A 20,647-nucleotide genomic window follows, 5' to 3' on the forward strand; every position below is an offset into this window, starting at 1 on the left:
CTACTGGTTCTCCTTAAGGAGATGCAGCAGGTGTAGGGACTCATGGGAAAAAAGTATGTAAATTGTGTGTTCCAAAATGGTAGATCTCCCTTCTTCAGAGGACCATAATATTGTAGCATTGTTATCGCAGACATTCCCCCCCCCCACGATCCTACTAAATGGAACATCCATCACCATTGAGTTCTATGGTGAACTAGGATCAGTTCACTCAAATCGTGGGAGGGGGTGTCAGGTCTTGAGGCTGGTTAAGGAATGGTATGGTGCATCAGTAGAACTACTTTATGTCACCTATCTCTGAGAGACACTTATATCCATACATATGACAGATATCACCCCCTTCTTTTATAATTATAAGCTACTGATATTTCCATCACCGTCCCTTTAAGGAGGACCTGTCACCAAGTCAAATGTGTCCAGTTTTTGCTCCTATTTTATTCCCACCGCTCCCCTGGATATTACATTTTTTATTTCTTTTAAATCCGCCATACGGTTCCAGAGACATGATCATTTATATTTAGTGCTAATATTATGATCTTTGTTAAGGGGGCGTGGCTCTTTGGGTTCATTATGCAGAGACACACCCCCGAGGAGCCTGTGAGCCACGCCCCCTCGCTGAACATTATAAAAAGGCCAATATCTCTGGAACCGTATGGCGGATTTACAAAAAACTAAAACCGGAATACTCAGCGGAGCAGCGAGAATAAGATAAAAGTAAAAATTGGTCACTTTTGATCTGGTTTCAAGTGCTCTTCAATTCATGTCACATTTTACTTTATGGGTTGATAATCACAGCGATGGTCTAATACATTCTTTTTTATTGCACTAGTCTTTACAGTGGTCCCCCGGTCTGATCCATTCTATGTACAGAATTCTATAAAAATCATAAAACATAATAAAAACCCCCTTCCCATCCCCCACCCCAGCTGATGAGACGAATTTAGAGGGAGTCATCCATCTTTATGCAAATGAAGCTTAACCCATTGTATAATGCATGTCAATTTCAGGACATATAAGTCCCACCCACATTTTTAAAAAAAATTGGGGTGTGGTTTTGCTTAACCACGCCCCTTTTACTACCTGACTTGTCCCAGCAAAAATCCTCCCTGTTGGCAATTATGATAATGAAAAGTTCTAATAGATTATATGTCAATTCCTCACAGTCTTCAAGATCTCGGCTTGCTGTCAACGATTGACATACCCCTTTAAGATGGCATTAAACAAACTCCCAGCATTGTAATGAGATGATGAAAAGTAGTTGATGATAATCCCCGAGCGTTAGCGGAATAAAAAAAAAAGCTAAAATGATGCAAATGTCACCAAAACGTCATTACGAGAAGATCACTTGTTCATGTCTTAAAGGCACGGCGCGGGTTGTGCAGTCATCGCTTAGTAGATCCAGTCTTTGCGCTGCTGTCGGTATCACTCACCAACGAGTGCGACATGATCCCTTAAAGGGGCCGCACACACTGTCCCTTGTACATCCGCAGTTGTGGTCCCGACCAGTCCATCTCCCTGTCACCCTCGATAAAGCAATAACATAGGGATGGCGGACATTTTTTACGCTTCACCTGCAGAATCAGTGCGGTGAGAGATGATGGTTGACGTGAGATGAGTTTGAGCCTAGAAATCCCAGACGCTGTTTGTTTTTCCTTTGTTCTGTCATCTGTAAAAAAAATAAAAAAAATTCAGTGAAATCCCTGTAATCTGGCATCTGATAATCCAGAATATTTCATAATCTGTCACCTACCAGGGCCCGGAATTAGGGAATTATAGTCTGAGGTTATCTAGGACAAGAGGTGACGTAGCCCTAAATTGTTATAGGGAGTCTGAGGGGCCCCCAATATTAAGAATTGCACCTAGTAGTTGGGGGATATGTCATAGAACTTGCTAAGTAGACCCCTGATTGGGTAAATTCCCCTGTGGACCACTTCTGATCGCCTGATCAAGGGTCTGATCCTCGGCGATCACATGATTGATAGGGGAAGTTTTGATTGGCTGATAGGAAGGGGCGGGTCAGACAGTCCTGGCTAATAGATAGGGGGTCCTGAGAAGTAGACCCCACCATTCCATGGGTGCTCCTTATTCCTCAGCCATCCTGATCTCTTAAAGCACTTACTAATAAATCATTTGTAATGAAGGAGATGGTTTCTGAGACTACTGGTTCTCCTTAGGGATATCCAGCTAGTGCAGGGAGTCTTGGGAAAAAAAAAGTATGCAAATTAGCTCTCCTCAAGTGGGGCACAGAGAGGCAGTATACTGTATGGCAGTATGAACTTTTTTGTGTACATATACCAAAATCGTAATCACCCAAAGAGAGAGGTAAATGGTTCCTAGGCTCCTGTTTTTCAACTGGCTCAAGAATATGCTGAGGCTCTTTTCATGAGCTTCATTTCTAGAACCTTGATGGTACCTATCAACTTCCAATGGGGTCTTGATACCCGTTACTTTATAAATGGAACCTAAAACTAATTTCGTATGCTGGACTGCCCTAGTCTAGAAAACATTTGCTCCTCCCTTCCATGTGATCTGACAACGATTCTGACCACATTTCTCAATCAAACCCATGGTTGTCACTTCTTCGACCACAATCTCCTCCCATAGTGTTACAGTTAAAGGTGATGCTTCACTAAGACTTCCCTATTCCATATGCCTTATAAGGATATGTGGACATCAAAGAGGAGGTTGTCCCTACACTCAGGACCACAAAGAATCTGGTAGACCATCATTTTTTTGGTTTCATTGAGATTCGTGAAGGCAAAACTGATAGAAACCCTTGTTAAACTCAATAGAGGCTCCGCGGGGGCGGAGCATTTGATACCTCACTTTCTCCATTCTATATGCCCTGTTAGGAAATGTGGACATCACGGAGGTTGTCCCTACACTCAGGACCATCGTTATGAATCTGGTAGACCATCATTTTTTTTTGCTGTCACCAGGATTCGTGAGGGAAAAACTGATACAAAACCTTGTTATACGCAATAGAGGCTCCGCGGGGGTGGAGCATGACATAGGGATCCAATGAGAAATCACGTGTACAAATGCTCCGCCCCCCCTGACTCCACATTTACTCACCTGCTCTTTCAGTTCGGCAAGCTGTCCAGACAGCTGCTTCACCAGGCTCATCGTAGATTCCAGTTTTTCCTGCAAATTCCTGATTTCATTCTGCTCGTTTTCGCCCTCGCTGCTGACGAGTGACATGGCGCGCATCCGAGGAAACCAGTCCAAGTTTTTTTCCTGTAAAAAGCGCAAAGAGAGAGATTTATCTCGTGGCAGATTCCACAACGAGGACATGTAGTCACAACGTCCATCACTGGGATGTCCAAAAAACCTCAGCTCCCTGGAATGGAAAAAGGGTATGTACACCTTTAAAAAAATCCATGGGGAGAGGTCTCCACCCGCCAATGAATGGAGGGGGGTTCTCCACCCCCCAATAATTGTTTAGGGCTGAGGTGTATGAAGAACGATGTGCCTTATAGCTTCAGTCAACATCATTTAGGGCAAAAAATGGAGGCCATATTTGTCTTCATCCAGCTTCCACAGAGACTGAAGTTTCTACTGGTTGTCAGCTTTAAAGGGGTTGTCCACTGTTATGTAAATAAAGCTTAAAGGGGTTCTCCATTTTGGACAAGATTGTCTGGACCTCCAGCAATCTGTGGATTTCCCTGCAGCACCCCCGCAGGTCAGAAGAGGTATTACACAGCTCTTATTGAAATCAGAACACTAACCCAGTAATGCAAGGACGTGTCGGGTCCTCCAGGAGGAGAGAAGCTCTTTGTAGCCACTCTCAGCTTTGGTTAATGGATGAAAGTCCTGGAGAACAGGGGTTCCCGTGTTTCTCCTGTCGAGTGGTGGTGGAGCATGAACTCTATGGGGCTGACGGAGATGGGCACGATGAGAAGAAAGGGTGTAACTCAGGATCAGGGCCCCCATTACATAGGGATTGGAGGTTTATTTCAGGTACAAGTGTACGGTATTATGCTCCCGTCATCCTGCGCGGCGCCGCGTCCTCTGCCCTGGAGTGATTTCCGCCACCTGGTGTCATCCAGGACAGTACACAGATAATCAGGAGGTTTGGGTCATTTGGAGCCTCGGTCCTCGTGTCGGGCCCCAGATAACAATGTGTACTAAGGTTTATCAGCCGCAGAGAGAGACGATTCCAGGTTCAGACGAGTTTAAGGGGCCATAAAAGAGCCTCGTGCACCAGCCGCGCCGCACGTGCGCCCATTATGGGCCCTGTGACTGTTTACCACCAATTATGCGGTGACCTCTGATCTGATGGATTTCCACAGGGTGTGTGAGACACGTATAATACCGAAAAGCCAGACACGTTCAGCTCCCACTGTGCTGTGTTCTGCGTCACCCATCAGTGTGACAGTGAAATGTGAAGTATGACAGCGCTCCCGGCCCCGAGAGGTCGCCCTCCCGGCTCTCTGCTCCGTACAATCACGTCTGCAGGGGGTTTACTATAGAAAATTAGTCAAATGCCGACACCCTGCACGGCCACTGTGCGGCGCTATTTATATAGAGACTGTACTGGACCATTAATATGGTTACTATATGGAATTAACGATGAGCACCATATGGCACTACTCATATGGCACTGTATAGCACTACTAATATAGGTACTGTAGGGCACCGTATAGCACTACTAATATAGGTACTGTATAGCACTACTAATATAGGTACTGTATGGCACTACTGATATAGGTACTGTAGGGCACCGTATAGCACTACTAATATAGGTACTGTATAGCACTACTAATATAGGTACTGTAGGGCACTGTATAGCACTACTAATATAGGTACTGTAGGGCACTGTATAGCACTACTAATATAGGTATTGTATAGCACTACTAATATAGGTACTGCAGGGCACTGTATAGCACTACTAATATAGGTACTGTATAGCACTACTAATATAGGTACTGTAGGGCACTGTATAGCACTACTAATATAGGTACTGTATAGCATTACTAATAGGTACTGTATGGCTCTGTATAGCACTAATATAGATACTGTACGGCACTACTGATATGGGCACTGTATAGCACTACTAATATAGGTACTGTATGGCACTGTATAGCACTACTAATATAGGTACTGTATGGCACTGTATAGCACTACTAATATAGGTACTGTATGGCACTGTATAGCACTACTAATATAGGTACTGTATGGCACTACTAATATAGGTACTGTATGGCACTGTATAGCACTACTAATATAGGTACTGTAGGGCACTGTATAGCACTACTAATATAGGTACTGTATAGCACTACTAATATAGGTACTGTAGGGCACTGTATAGCAGTACTAATATAGGTACTGTAGGGCACGGTATAGCACTACTAATATAGGTACTGTACGGCACTACTGATATAGGTACTGTATGGCACTGTATAGCACTACTAATATAGGTACTGTAGGGCACTGTATAGCACTACTAATATAGGTACTGCAGGGCACTGTATAGCACTACTAATATAGGTACTGTATAGCACTACTAATATAGGTACTGTATAGCACTACTGATATAGGTACTGTAGGGCACTGTATAGCACTACTAATATAGGTACTGTATAGCACTACTGATATAGGTACTGTAGGGCACTGTATAGCACTACTAATATAGGTACTGTATAGCACTACTAATATAGGTACTGTATAGCATTACTAATAGGTACTGTATGGCTCTGTATAGCACTAATATAGATACTGTACGGCACTACTGATATGGGCACTGTATAGCACTACTAATATAGGTACTGTATGGCACTGTATAGCACTACTAATATAGGTACTGTATGGCACTGTATAGCACTACTAATATAGGTACTGTATGGCACTACTAATATAGGTACTGTATGGCACTGTATAGCACTACTAATATAGGTACTGTAGGGCACTGTATAGCACTACTAATATAGGTACTGTATAGCACTACTAATATAGGTACTGTAGGGCACTGTATAGCAGTACTAATATAGGTACTGTAGGGCACGGTATAGCACTACTAATATAGGTACTGTACGGCACTACTGATATAGGTACTGTATGGCACTGTATAGCACTACTAATATAGGTACTGTAGGGCACTGTATAGCACTACTAATATAGGTACTGCAGGGCACTGTATAGCACTACTAATATAGGTACTGTATAGCACTACTAATATAGGTACTGTATAGCACTACTGATATAGGTACTGTAGGGCACTGTATAGCACTACTAATATAGGTACTGTATAGCACTACTGATATAGGTACTGTAGGGCACTGTATAGCACTACTAATATAGGTACTGTATAGCACTACTAATATAGGTACTGTATAGCACTACTAATATAGGTACTGTAGGGCACGGTATAGCACTACTAATATAGGTACTGTACGGCACTACTGATATAGGTACTGTATGGCACTGTATAGCAGTATAGCACTACTAATATAGGTACTGTAGGGCACTGTATAGCACTACTAATATAGGTATTGTATAGCACTACTAATATAGGTACTGCAGGGCACTGTATAGCACTACTAATATAGGTACTGTATAGCACTACTAATATAGGTACTGTAGGGCACTGTATAGCACTACTAATATAGGTATTGTATAGCACTACTAATATAGGTACTGTAGGGAACTGTATAGCACTACTAATATAGGTACTGTACGGCACTACTAATATAGGTACTGTAGGGCACTGTATAGCACTACTAATATAGGTACTGTAGGGCACTGTATAGCACTACTAATATAGGTACTGTAGGGCACTGTATAGCACTACTAATATAGGTACTGTAGGGCACTACTGATATAGGTACTGTATGGCACTGTATAGCAGTATAGCACTACTAATATAGGTACTGTAGGGCACTGTATAGCATTACTAATATAGGTACTGTACGGCACTACTGATATAGGTACTGTATGGCACTGTACAGCACTACTAATATTGGTACTGTACGGCACTACTGATATAGGTACTGTATGGCACTGTATAGCACTACTGATATAGGTACTGTATGGCACTACTAATATAGGTACTGTATGGCACTGTATAGCACTACTGATATAGGTACTGTATGGCACTACTGATATAGGTACTGTATGGCACTGTATAGCACTACTGATATAGGTACTGTATGGCACTACTAATATAGGTACTGTATGGCTCTGTATAGCACTAATATAGATACTGTACGGCACTACTGATATGGGCACTGTATAGCACTACTAATATAGGTACTGTATGGCACTGTATAGCACTACTAATATAGGTACTGTATGGCACTGTATAGCACTACTAATATAGGTACTGTATGGCACTACTAATATAGGTACTGTATGGCACTGTATAGCACTACTAATATAGGTACTGTATGGCACTACTAATATAGGTACTGTATGGCACTGTATAGCACTACTAATATAGGTACTGTATGGCACTACTGATATAGGTACTGTAGGGCACTGTATAGCACTACTGATATAGGTACTGTATGGCACTACTGATATAGGTACTGTATGGCACTGTATAGCACTACTAATATAGGTACTGTACGGCACTACTGATATAGGTACTGTAGGGCACTGTATAGCACTACTAATATAGGTACTGTATGGCACTACTGATATAGGTACTGTATAGTACTGTATAGCACTACTAATAGGTACTGTAGAGCACAACTAATACTGGTACTGTACGACACTACTGATACGGGTACTGTGTAGCACTACTAATATAGGTACTGTGTAGCACTACTAATATAGGTACTGTGTAGCACTACTAATATAGGTACTGTGTAGCACTACTAATATAGGTACTGTGTAGCACTACTAATATAGGTACTGTGTAGCACTACTAATATAGGTACTGTGTAGCACTACTAATATAGGTACTGTGTAGCACTACTAATATAGGTACTGTGTAGCACTACTGATATGGGCACTTTATGACACTACTACTATGGATACTGAACAGCACTATTGTAACGGGCAACATATGACACTACCAATATAGATACTGTATGGCACTACTAATATGGATACTTGTTGGCACTATTGATATGGGAACTGTATGGCACAACTAACGAATGCACTGTATGGCACGGTGTGACATTTCTGAACTGTATAAAACTACTAATATGGATAATGTTTGTCACTATTGATGTGGGCACTCTATGGATTTATTACATAAGCACTGTATGTCACTATTGATAAGAACACTGTATGGCATTATTAATATAAGTGATGTATGGCAGTATTAATGTGGGCACTATATGACATATTAAAGCCATACAGTTCCCCACCCATAAATATGTGCCCCCCCATTGCCCCTCCAACTACCTGGGCACCAATCCGGTCTCACAGATTTACTACAAGCAAATCGAACAGAAGTCGAGCAGCCACTGGACAGCAAAGGTCACATGATCAACAAGAGCTCTGTAGTAAAGGGGCGGAGCTGTGACAACCTAAACTTTAATGGCAACTTCCATTTTTTATTTCCCACCAAAACTCCTGATTTGGACCTCAATGGCGGCTGCCAGGAGCGACTCTGGTAATAACTTTATATTAAGGAATTGTTACTTAAACAACACCCTAATATTTTCTGCAAAAAAAAATACAAAGTAGAGTCACCCTTTAATGGATTTTTTTTTTTTTACACATAGGGGCTATGTCACCTGAAGTTTATGTATTTGGACGAGCTCCAAAATAAAGTTACATCCAACACAAACAAGCAATTAAGTTACAATTTAGCCGCGCAACCGTAATAAATAAAATTCACTTAAGTTATTAAAACAAAATGTACTAATTGCAGACGGAGGAAATTACCGGCTGCAAAATCAACAATTTTTAATTTCTGGGAAATTTACTCCGTCGGTGACACCGAGGTTTTTTTTTTTGGATCAGGGTCTAAAGTGCGGCAGAAGACGAGGAGGGGGTCGTACGAGACGTAGATTATGAGGATCTGGCTCCTCATCTGTCTCCCTCCTACACGCGGCAATTATACAATCTGTAAGCAAAACACATTATCGCCTTATAAAATGCTCAATCTGGGGCTGCGCGTTCCCAAATTGGGTCAATACAAATCGCTAAAAATAACTCCGCCTGTGTAATTGTGCCGCAACGAGCTTTGTCAGAACTTCATAATTGGGATTTTTTTCTTTCGCTGTTTGGACATTTTGGTCAGAAACAAGGCACAAAAGTTTCAAGCTTCTTGCTCTCCCATGTGCTGACGTCTTGCTGGGCTCGTGCTTATACACAGCAGCTAATCAGAGCAGGCCGAGCTGCAGTGTAAAGTACTGTGGAGGGACAGAGGAGCAGAGGGAGAAATCACAGAACAAGTGTATAAATAAGAGTATTAGAAAAGAAAAGGGAGGAGATAGAGAAAGGAGAGGAGATAGAGAAAGGAGATAGATAAAAGGTAAAGAAAGGGGAGGAGATGTAGGAAAGGGGGAGGAGACAAAGAGAAAGGGAAGGGTTAGAGAGAAAGAGAGAGGAAGAAAGAAGGGTTGAGATAGAAGAGGCAATAGAAACAAAAGAAAGGAAATAAAGGGGCAGGGATAGATAGAAAAGTGGCGGGGATAGATAGAAAAGGGGAGGAGACAAAGAAGAGGGGGATAAAGAGAAAGGGAGAAATAGAAGAGTTGAGATAAAAGAGTTAATAGTAAAAAAAAAGGGAGGAAATAAAGGGGCAGGGATAGATAGAAAAGGGGAGGAGACAAAGAAGAGGGGGATAAAGAGAAAGGGAGAAATAGAAGAGTTGAGATAAAAGAGTTAATAGTAAAAAAAAGGGAGGAAATAAAGGGGCAGGGAAAGATAGAAAAGGGGAGGATATAGCAGAAAAGGGGAGGAGACAGAAAAAAGGGAGGTACTGGAGAGAACAGGAGAGGTAAAAAAAGAGAAGGGTTGAGGCAGAAGAGTCAATAGGAAAAAAGGGAGGAAGTAAAGGGGCAGGGAAAGATAGAAAAGGGAGGAGATAGAGGAAAATGGACGAGACAGAGAAAAGGGAGGGGATAAAGAACAGGAGAGGTAGAAAAAGAGAAGGGTTGAGATAGAACAGTCAATAGGAAAAAAGAGAGGAAATAAAGGGGCAGGGGTATAGAAAAGGGGAGGAAATAGAGAAAAATGGAATTAGAGACAGAGAAAGGGGAGTGGATAGAGAAATAGGGAGGGGGTGAAAGGTTGAAATAGAAGGCACAATGGAAATAGAATGGGAGGAGATAAAGAGGCAGGGATAGATAGAAAGGGAGGAGACAGAGAAAAAAGAGTGACAATAGAAAGGGAGAGGTAGGAAGAAAAGGGTTGAGCTAGAAGAGGCAATAAAAAGAAAAGAGAAGGAGAAAAGAGGCAGGATAAAGGGGTAGTGATAGATATAAAGAGGAGAAAAAGGGAAAGAGACCAAGAAAAAAAAAAAAGATGACAGAAAGGGAGGGGAAGAGAGAAGAGTGTTAAGATAGAAGAGGCAATAGAAAAAAAGAAGAGATAAATGGACAGGGATATATATATAAAAGGAGAGGAGAAAGAGGAAAAGAGAGGCAATAGAGAGCACAGGAAGGGAAAGAAAGAGAAGTGTTGAGATAGAAGAGGCAAAAGAAGGAAAACTGGAGGGGACAAAGAGGCGGGGGGAAAACAAAAAGGGGATGAGATAGAGAAATGGGAGTGGACAGATAGTAAAAGAGGAGGAGAGAGAATGGTTGACAGAAGAGGCAACAGAAAAAAAAGGGGAGGGGATAAAGAGGCAGAGATAGATAAAAAGGGGAGGGGATAAAGAGGCAGAGATAGATAAAAAGGGGAGGGGATAAAGAGGCAGAGATAGATAGAAAAAGGAGGAGATAGGGGAAGGGGAGGAGACAGAGACAAAGGAGAGGCAAAAGAGAGAAAGTGAGAGGTAGGAAGAAAAGGGTTGAGATAGAAGAGGCAATAGAAAGAAAAGTGAAGTAGATAAACGGAAAGGGGTAGGTTGATTGTGCAGGAGATAGCGTCAAAGGGAAGGAGACATCGAAAAAGAAAAGATGATAGAAAGGGAGGGGTACAGAGAGAAGAATTGAGATAGAAGAGGCAACAGAAAAAAAGGACAGGGGATTAAGGGGCAGGAATAGATGTAAAGGGAGAGACGATAGAGAGAACAGGAGGGGAAAGTAAGAGAAGGGTTGAGATAGAAGAGGAAAAAAAAAAATGGGAGGGATAAAGAAAAAGGGAAAGATAGAGGAAAATGGAAGGAGACAGATAGTCAGTGAGGGGGAGCTAGAGAAGGGTTGATAGAAGAGGTAATAGAAAAAAAGTGGGAGGGGATAAAGGGCCATGGATGGACTAAAAAAGGAGGAGAAAGAGAGGAAGGGCAGGTGATAGGGAAAAGAGAGAATAGGGATAAGATTGAAAAGGCAATAAAACATGAAAGATAAAGGGGCTGGGACAGAGAGAAAGGGAGGTGATAAAAATGCAATGGGCAGAGATAGAAAGAAAAAGGAAATATAGAAAAGTGAAGAGACAAGAGAAAGGGAAGGCGATAGAGAAAGGGAGGGGAAAGGAAGAGAAAGCTGAGGTAGGAGATAAAGGGGAAGGACCTCAGAAAAACAGTTGAGGATAGAGACAGATAAAGGGGAGGGGGTGCGAATAAAGGGAAGGGGTAAGAAAGAAAGAAGAGATAGAAAACAAAGGGATAGAAAGAAAACAGGGGAGAGAAAGTGAGAAAGGGCTGGGGGTAGAGAGTCCTTTCTAATTGGGTCACTTCACTCACTGGAGATAACTTTGTACATGGAATTCTGTAACATGAAGATTTGTCAGATTTTGCTGTTGTACAATTAGAATTTTTTTAGTTGGTAAAATGAAGGCTCAAAATAAAGCAACTCATATCCTTCTCAAGGAAATCCGCTCTCCATGCGGCAACTTCCTGCTGCGCTTGTGCTTATGCACCGCAACTAATCAGGGCAGATCATGCTGCAGTGTAAAGTATGGGCTAAGGGAGATGTCAGGCTACAAGCACATACAATTAGGATTATATATGACATTTTAGGTGACTTACTGCAATCATTTTAGCCACAAAGCTCTCCGGGCCAGTATATTCCGTGGGGTCCTTCACTTTGACCAGAACAATAAAGTACAAATAATGCCACATGCAGTGTTCTGACATGATGTGCTCCTCGAAGGACACCGTCTTATTGTCAAACTTGTCTCTCTCCAGACCTGAAAGAAAAACAAAATAAGAAGAGGAGGAGGAGGAAGTGGGGAGTGAGGAGAAAAGAAGGAAAAAGAGAGAGAAGGGCAGAAAAAAAGAGAGGAAAGAAGGTGAAGAAAAGTGAGAAAAGAATAGAAGAGGGGTGACAGGAATAAAAGGAAGAAGAAGGAGTAAAGAAGGAAAGTGCGGAGTGGAAGAGCAGGATCAAAGGAGGGGGAAAGGATAAGAAAGTAAGGAGAAAGAATTAGGAGGAAATAGAAAGATAAAAGGGAGGGGAAAAATGAAAAAGGGAAGGAGATAGAAATAGGATGATGGAAAGTTGTGAGGAGAAGGTAGAGAAAATAGAAAGTGAAGATAAGCCCAAGGGGAGGAGACAGGAAAGATCAAAAGACAAAGGGAAAAAGAGAAAAAAGAGGAAGAGCTAGAAAAAGGAGGAGAAAGAGAGAAAGGGGTAAAAAGTATAGGTGCGAGAATACAAAAGAAAGAGGATTTGGCCATAGGAAGGAGGAAGGTTAAGAAAGGTAAGAGGACATAAGAAATGGTGAGATAAGAAAGGAAAAGAGAAAATAAGAAAAAAAAAGGGAGAGAAAGGAGATAGGAAGGGAGAGAAATCAAGAGAGAAAATTATAGATACAAAAAGAGGGCATCATATAGAAAAAGGAGGAGGTGACGAAAGAGAAAGGGGGAGGATATTATAAGAAAAAAAGTAGAAGTAAAAGATAACTAAAAGGGAAGAGCTGAAAATCAAAAGGAGCAGGCATGAAGAAAGGGTAAAAGATAGTGACAAAAAGGGGAGGAGAGAGAGAAAGGGGAGGAGAGAGAGAGAAAGGGGAGGAGAGAGAGAGAAAGGGGAGGAGAGAGAGAGAAAGGGGAGGAGAGAGAGAGAAAGGGGAGGAGAGAGAGAAAGGGGAGGAGAGAGAGAGAAGGGGGAGGAGAGAGAGAGAAAGGGGAGGAGAGGGAGAGAAAGGGGAGGAGAGGGAGAGAAAGGAGAGGAGAGAGAGAGAAAGGGGAGGAGAGAGAGAGAAAGGGGAGGAGAGAGAGAGAGAAAGGGGAGGAGAGAGAGAGAAAGGGGAGGAGAGGGAGAGAAAGGAGAGGAGAGAGAGAAAGGGGAGGAGAGAGAGAGAAAGGGGAGGAGAGAGAGAGAGAAAGGGGAGGAGAGAGAGAGAAAGGGGAGGAGAGAGAGAGAAAGGGGAGGAGAGAGAGAGAAGGGGGAGGAGAGAGAGAGAAGGGGGAGGAGAGAGAGAGAAAGGGGAGGAGAGGGAGAGAAAGGAGAGGAGAGAGAGAGAAAGGGGAGGAGAGAGAGAGAAAGGGGAGGAGAGAGAGAGAGAAAGGGGAGGAGAGAGAGAGAAAGGGGAGGAGACAGAGAGAAAGGGGAGGAGAGAGAGAGAAAGGGGAGGAGAGAGAGAGAAAGGGGAGGAGAGAGAGAGAAAGGGGAGGAGAGAGAGAGAGAAAGGGGAGGAGAGAGAGAAAGGGGAGGAGAGAGAGAGAAAGGGGAGGAGAGAGAGAGAAAGGGGAGGAGAGAGAGAAAGGGGAGGAGAGAGAGAAAGGGGAGGAGAGAGAGAGAAAGGGGAGGAGAGAGAGAAAGGGGAGGAGAGAGAGAAAGGGGAGGGGAGAGAGAAAGGAGAGGGGAGAGAGAAAGGAGAGGGGAGAGAGAAAGGGGAGAGCGAAAAGGGAGGAGAGAAAGGGGAGGAGAGAAAGGGGAGGAGAGAAAGGGGAGGAGAGAAAGGGGAGGAGAGAAAGGGGAGGAGAGAAAGGGGAGGAGAGAAAGGGGAGGAGAGGAAGGGGGGGAGAGGAAGGGGGGGAGAGGAAGGGGGGGAGAGGAAGGGGAGGAGAGAGCGAAAGGGGAAGAGAGAGCGAAAGGGGAGGAGAGAGAGAAAGGGGAGGAGAGAGAGAAAGGGGAGGAGAGAGAAAGGAGACAGTAAGAAAGGGGAGGAGATAGTGAGAGAAAAAGGAGGAGATAGTGAGATAAAGGGGAGGAAAAAGAAAGCAGTGAGGCTTAAAAATGCTAGGATATAAAAAAAAGGAGAGGGGCAGAGGTAACCGAAAAAAATGAATATACAGGGAAAGGGAGAAGATGAACAGAGAATGTGGAGATTAAGGGGTAGACATAAAGGGAAGGGTAGAGAGAAGGAGAAAAGCCAGAAAAAAGATAAATGTGCAAGAGATGGGAGAGGACAAAAAGAGAAAAGATGAAAAAAAAATGAAAAGCTAAAGAAGAACCGATAGTAAAAAAAAAAAAAAAAAAAAAGGGAACAGAAAGTAAGGAGGATTGCCAAACAAAAAGAAAAGTCAAAGAGAGGAAGAGAAAAAAAACATTGGGGAGATAGAAAGGAGCTGAGAGGAGCCATAGGGAGGGATGGAGACACATCACCTGCTGATATAAGGAAGCGACCCGAGATGATTCAAGGATGTGATTTATATTTTCTTTATTTATATGGAAATCTAATCAGATAATTGGAGACAGTAATTCACTGCGGATAATAACTCTGCCGTACACAACGACAGCGGGGAAAGGAGCGCAAGGTCTCAGCTTCACCTTCACACATAATGAGCAGAGGACAGCACACAAGGGGCACGTGGCACCAGTGTTGGGCATATACAGCGGTGACACTTACCACAGATGAAGCACGTGGTCTTCAGGATCTCCTCCTTCTTCTGCTTCTCACTCCTCAGATCAGCAAATGTATCAATGATGACACCAAAGATTAGATTGAGGACGATAATGATGACAATGAAGTAGAAGAGAAGATCATACACGACCCTGGCAGCAAAGAGGGGCTCCTGAAAGATAGGAGTGAAGGAGTCATGTGGGTAAGAGACTAGGGTGAAGAACCATGGTGGTCCACCACAACATGACCTGTAGACATTTCCCATTAATGTCATGGATAAATTGGCACCTCCAATGTGGAGGAAACATTGGACAACATTAAACAACTGGATTACATACAAGAAATATAAGACTTACATCCTTTGAAGGCTTCCGGAGAACGTCTCCTACACCTCCCCCATTCCTCAGACCTTGGTTCAGGACTGTCACGATACACATCAGCAGCGTGTCACAGGCTCGTTCATTCCCTTCTTCTCCTGTTTCTCCATCTGTAAAGAACACAAAATAGCAAGTGTCTTACCATGACACCGAAAATACAGGCAGTCCAACGGGGATGGACAAGAGGGCTGGTGGAACGCACTAAGCAGTTACATGGTTTCTCCGTTAGAGGTAGCTTAACTCATAAGAAACACAGTATGAGGGGAGCTCCCCCTTGTGGTGGCTGCACACAGGATCTTATCATGTATCTCTGTATTCAGGGAGCTCCCTCTAGTGGTGGCTGCAGACAGGATCTTATCATGTATCTGTATACAGGGAGCTCCCCCTAGTGGTGGCTGCAGACAGAATCTTATCATGTATCTCTGTATACAGTGAGCACCCCCTAGTGGTGGCTGCAGACAGAATCTAATCATATATCTCTGTATACAGGGAGCTCCCCCTAGTGGTGGCTGCAGATAGAATCTTATCATATATCTCTGTATACAGGGAGCTCCCCCTAGTGGTGGCTGCAGACAAAATCTAATCATATATCTCTGTATACAGGGAGCTCCCCCTAGTGGTGGCTGCAGACAGAATCTTATCATATATCTCTGTATACAGGGAGCTCTCCCTAGTGGTGGCTGCAGACAGGATGTTATCATGTATCTCTGTATACAGGGAGCTCCCCCTAGTGGTGACTGCAGACAGGATCTTATCATGCACCTCTGTATACAGGGACAACCCCCTAGTGGTGGCTGCAGACAGAATCTCATCATGTATCTCTGTATACAGGGAGCTCCTCCTAGTGGTGGCTGCAGACAAAATCTTATCATGCATCTCTGTATACAGGGAGCTCCCCCTAGTGGTGACTGCAGACAGGATCTTATCATGCATCTCTGTATACAGGGAGCTCCCCCTAGTGGTGACTGCAGACAGGATCTTATCATGCACCTCTGTATACAGGGACAACCCCCTAGTGGTGGCTGCAGACAGAATCTCATCATGTATCTCTGTATACAGGGAGCTCCTCCTAGTGGTGGCTGCAGACAGAATCTTATCATGCATCTCTGTATACAGGGAGCTCCCCCTAGTGGTGACTGCAGACAGGATCTTATCATGCATCTCTGTATACAGGGAGCTCCCCCTAGTGGTGACTGCAGACAGGATCATATCATGTATTTCTGTATACAGGGAGCTCCCTCTAGTGGTGGCTGCAGATAGAATGTTATCATGTATCTGTGTATACAGGGAGCTCCCTCTAGTGGTGGCTGCAGATAGAATGTTATCATGTATCTGTGTATACAGGGAGCTCCCCCTAGTGGTGACTGCAGACAGAATCTTATCATGTACAGTGCCTACAAGTAGTATTCAACCCCCTGCAGATTTAGCTGGTTTGATAAGATGCAAATAAGTTAGAGCCTTCAAACTGCAAACGAGAGTAGGTTTTATGAACAGAAGCATAAATCTTACAAACCAAAAAGTTATGTTGCTCAGTTGAATTTTATTAAATTTTAAACATAAAAGTGTGGGTCAATTATTATACAACCCCTATGTTTAATATTTTGTGGAATAACCCTTGTTTGCAATTCCAGCTAATAATCGTCTTTTATAAGACCTGATCAGGCCGGCACAGGTCTGTGGAGTTATCTTGGCCCACTCCTCCATGCAGATCTTCTCCAAGTTATCTAGGTTCTTTGGGTGTCTCATGTGGACTTTATTCTTGAGCTCCTTCCACAAGTTTTCAATTGGGTTAAGGTCAGGAGACTGACTAGGCCACTCCAACACCTTGACTTTTTCCCTCTTGAACCAGGCCTTGGTTTTCTTGGCTGTGTGCTTTGGGTCGTTGTCTTGTTGGAAGATGAAATTACGACCCATCTTAAGATCCTTGATGGAGGAGCGGAGGTTCTTGGCCAAAATCTCCAGGTAGGCCGTGCTATCCATCTTCCCATGGATGCGGACCAGATGGCCAGGCCCCTTGGCAGAGAAACAGCCCCACAGCATGATGCTGCCACCACCATGCTTGACTGTAGGGATGGTATTCTTGGGGTCGTAAGCAGTGCCATCCAGTCTCCAAACGTCACTTGTGTGGTTGGCACCAAAGATCTCGATCTTGGTCTCATCAGACCATAGAACCTTGAACCAGTCTGTCTCAGAGTCCTCCAAGTGATCATGAGCAAACTGTAGACGAGCCTTGACATGACGCTTTGAAAGTAAAGGTACCTTACGGGCTCGTCTGGAACGGAGACCATTGCGGTGGAGTACGTTACTTATGGTATTGACTGAAACCAATGTCCCCACTGCCATGAGATCTTCCCGGAGCTCCTTCCTTGTTGTCCTTGGGTTAGCCTTGACTCTTCGGACAAGCCTGGCCTCGGCTCGGGAGGACACTTTCAAAGGCTGTCCTGCCGTGGAAGGCTAACAGTAGTTCCATAAGCCTTCCACTTACGGATAATGCTCCCAACAGTGGAGACAGGTAGGCCCAACTCCTTGGAAAGGGTTTTGTACCCCTTGCCAGCCTTGTGACCCTCCACGATCTTGTCTCTGATGGCCTTGGAATGCTCCTTTGTCTTTCCCATGTTGACCATGTCTGAGTGCTGTTCACAAGTTTGGGGAGGGTCTTAAATAGTCAGAAAAGGCTGGCAAAAGAGATCTTTAATCCACACATGTGAAGCTCATTATTCTTGGTGCCTGAACTACTTCTTAATACTTTAGGGGGACCAAACAGAATTCTTGTGGTTTGAGGGGTTGAATAATAAATGACACTCTGAATTAACTTTTTACGTTTTAAAAAAAAACAAAAAAAACAAAAAAAAAACAAAAACAAAATTTGCTGCAGTGCATTTCCCACTTCCGGGCTGATCTACAGTACAAATGTCACAATGCCAAGTTAATTCCGCATGTGTCAACCAGCTAAATCTGCAGGGGGTTGAATGCTACTTGTAGGCACTGTATCTCTGTATACAGGGAGCTCCCCCTAGGGGTGACTGCAGACAGGATCATATCATGTATTTCTGTATACAGGGAGCTCCCCCTAGTGGTGGCTGCAGATAGAATGTTATCATGTATCTCTGTATACAGGGAGCTCCCCCTAGTGGTGACTGCAGACAGAATCCCATCATGTATCTCTGTATACAGGGAGCTCCCCCTAGTGGTGACTGCAGACAGGATCAAATCATGTATCTCTGTATACAGGGAGCTCCCCCTAGTGGTGGCTGCAGACAGGATCTTATCATGTATCTTTGTATACAGAGAGCTCCCCCTAGTGGTGACTGCAGACAGGATATTATCATGTATCTCTGTATACAGGGAGCTCCCCCTAGTGGTAACTGGAGACAGAATCTTATCATTTATCTCTGTATACAGGGAGCTCCCCCTAGTGGAGGCTACAGACAGGATCTTATCATGTATCTCTCTATACAGAGATCTCCCCCTAGTGGTGACTGGAGACATGATCTTATCATGTATCTCTGTATACAGGGAGCTCCCCCTAGTGGTGGCTGCAGACAGGATCTTATCATGTATCTCTGTATACAGAGAGCTCTCCCTAGTGGTGGCTGCAGACAGAATCTTATCATGTATCTGTGTATACAGGGAGCTCCCCCTAGTGGTGGCTGCAGACAGGATCTTATTATGTATCTCTGTATACAGGGAGCACCCCCTAGTGGTGGCTGCAGACAGAATCTAATCATATATCTCTGTATACAGGGAGCTCCCCCTAGTGGTGGCTGCAGACAGAATCTTATCATATATCTCTGTATACAGGGAGCTCCCCCTAGTGGTGGCTGCAGACAAAATCTAATCATATATCTCTGTATACAGGGAGCTCCCCCTAGTGGTGGCTGCAGACAGAATCTTATCATATATCTCTGTATACAGGGAGCTCTCCCTAGTGGTGGCTGCAGACAGGATGTTATCATGTATCTCTGTATACAGGGAGCTTCCCCTAGTGGTGACTGCAGACAGGATCTTATCATGCACCTCTGTATACAGGGACAACCCCCTAGTGGTGGCTGCAGACAGAATCTCATCATGTATCTCTGTATACAGGGAGCTCCTCCTAGTGGTGGCTGCAGACAAAATCTTATCATGTATTTCTGTATACAGGAAGCTACCCCTAGTGGTGGCTGCAGACAGAATCTTATCATGCATCTCTGTATACAGGGAGCTCCCCCTAGTGGTGACTGCAGACAGGATCTTATCATGCATCTCTGTATACAGGGAGCTCCCCCTAGTGGTGACTGCAGACAGGATCATATCATGTATTTCTGTATACAGGGAGCTCCCTCTAGTGGTGGCTGCAGATAGAATGTTATCATGTATCTCTGTATACAGGGAGCTCCCCCTAGTGGTGACTGCAGACAGAATCTTATCATGTACAGTGCCTACATGTAGTATTCAACCCCCTGCAGATTTAGCTGGTTTGATAAGATGCAAATAAGTTAGAGCCTTCAAACTGCAAACGAGAGTAGGTTTTATGAACAGAAGCATAAATCTTACAAACCAAAAAGTTATGTTGCTCAGTTGAATTTTATTAAATTTTAAACATAAAAGTGTGGGTCAATTATTATACAACCCCTATGTTTAATATTTTGTGGAATAACCCTTGTTTGCAATTACTGCTAATAATCGTCTTTTATAAGACCTGATCAGGCCGGCACAGGTCTGTGGAGTTATCTTGGCCCACTCCTCCATGCAGATCTTCTCCAAGTTATCTAGGTTCTTTGGGTGTCTCATGTGGACTTTATTCTTGAGCTCCTTCCACAAGTTTTCAATTGGGTTAAGGTCAGGAGACTGACTAGGCCACTCCAACACCTTGACTTTTTCCCTCTTGAACCAGGCCTTGGTTTTCTTGGCTGTGTGCTTTGGGTCGTTGTCTTGTTGGAAGATGAAATTACGACCCATCTTAAGATCCTTGATGGAGGAGCGGAGGTTCTTGGCCAAAATCTCCAGGTAGGCCGTGCTATCCATCTTCCCATGGATGCGGACCAGATGGCCAGGCCCCTTGGCAGAGAAACAGCCCCACAGCATGATGCTGCCACCACCATGCTTGACTGTAGGGATGGTATTCTTGGGGTCGTAAGCAGTGCCATCCAGTCTCCAAACGTCACTTGTGTGGTTGGCACCAAAGATCTCGATCTTGGTCTCATCAGACCATAGAACCTTGAACCAGTCTGTCTCAGAGTCCTCCAAGTGATCATGAGCAAACTGTAGACGAGCCTTGACATGACGCTTTGAAAGTAAAGGTACCATACAGGCTCGTCTGGAACGGAGACCATTGCGGTGGAGTACGTTACTTATGGTATTGACTGAAACCAATGTCCCCACTGCCATGAGATCTTCCCGGAGCTCCTTCCTTGTTGTCCTTGGGTTAGCCTTGACTCTTCGGACAAGCCTGGCCTCGGCACGGGAGGACACTTTCAAAGGCTGTCCTGCCGTGGAAG

The 20,647-nt window shown here is 43.9% G+C and overlaps 1 protein-coding gene across 1 annotated transcript in view; it reads right to left on the minus strand.

Moving 5' to 3' along the window:
• Positions 1–804: 804 nt before the first annotated feature.
• The window catches only part of ITPR2 (inositol 1,4,5-trisphosphate receptor type 2), a 294,636-nt gene continuing 274,793 nt past the window's right edge, over positions 805–20,647 (minus strand). Inside the window, exons 57-61 of the mRNA XM_073649236.1 lie at positions 15,147–15,304; positions 14,797–14,962; positions 12,029–12,189; positions 3,073–3,234; positions 805–1,663 (exon numbers count right to left, since the gene is read on the minus strand). Coding sequence (XP_073505337.1) covers positions 1,577–1,663; positions 3,073–3,234; positions 12,029–12,189; positions 14,797–14,962; positions 15,147–15,304 — 734 coding nt within the window. The 3' untranslated portion in view covers positions 805–1,576. The remainder of the gene's footprint in view (positions 1,664–3,072; positions 3,235–12,028; positions 12,190–14,796; positions 14,963–15,146; positions 15,305–20,647) is intronic.

Source organism: Phyllobates terribilis, unplaced genomic scaffold (genome assembly GCF_046119375.1).
Source record: "Phyllobates terribilis strain yellow unplaced genomic scaffold, ASM4611937v1 Scaffold_10__3_contigs__length_209671492, whole genome shotgun sequence".
In the NCBI taxonomy this organism is placed as follows: Eukaryota; Metazoa; Chordata; class Amphibia; order Anura; family Dendrobatidae; genus Phyllobates; species Phyllobates terribilis.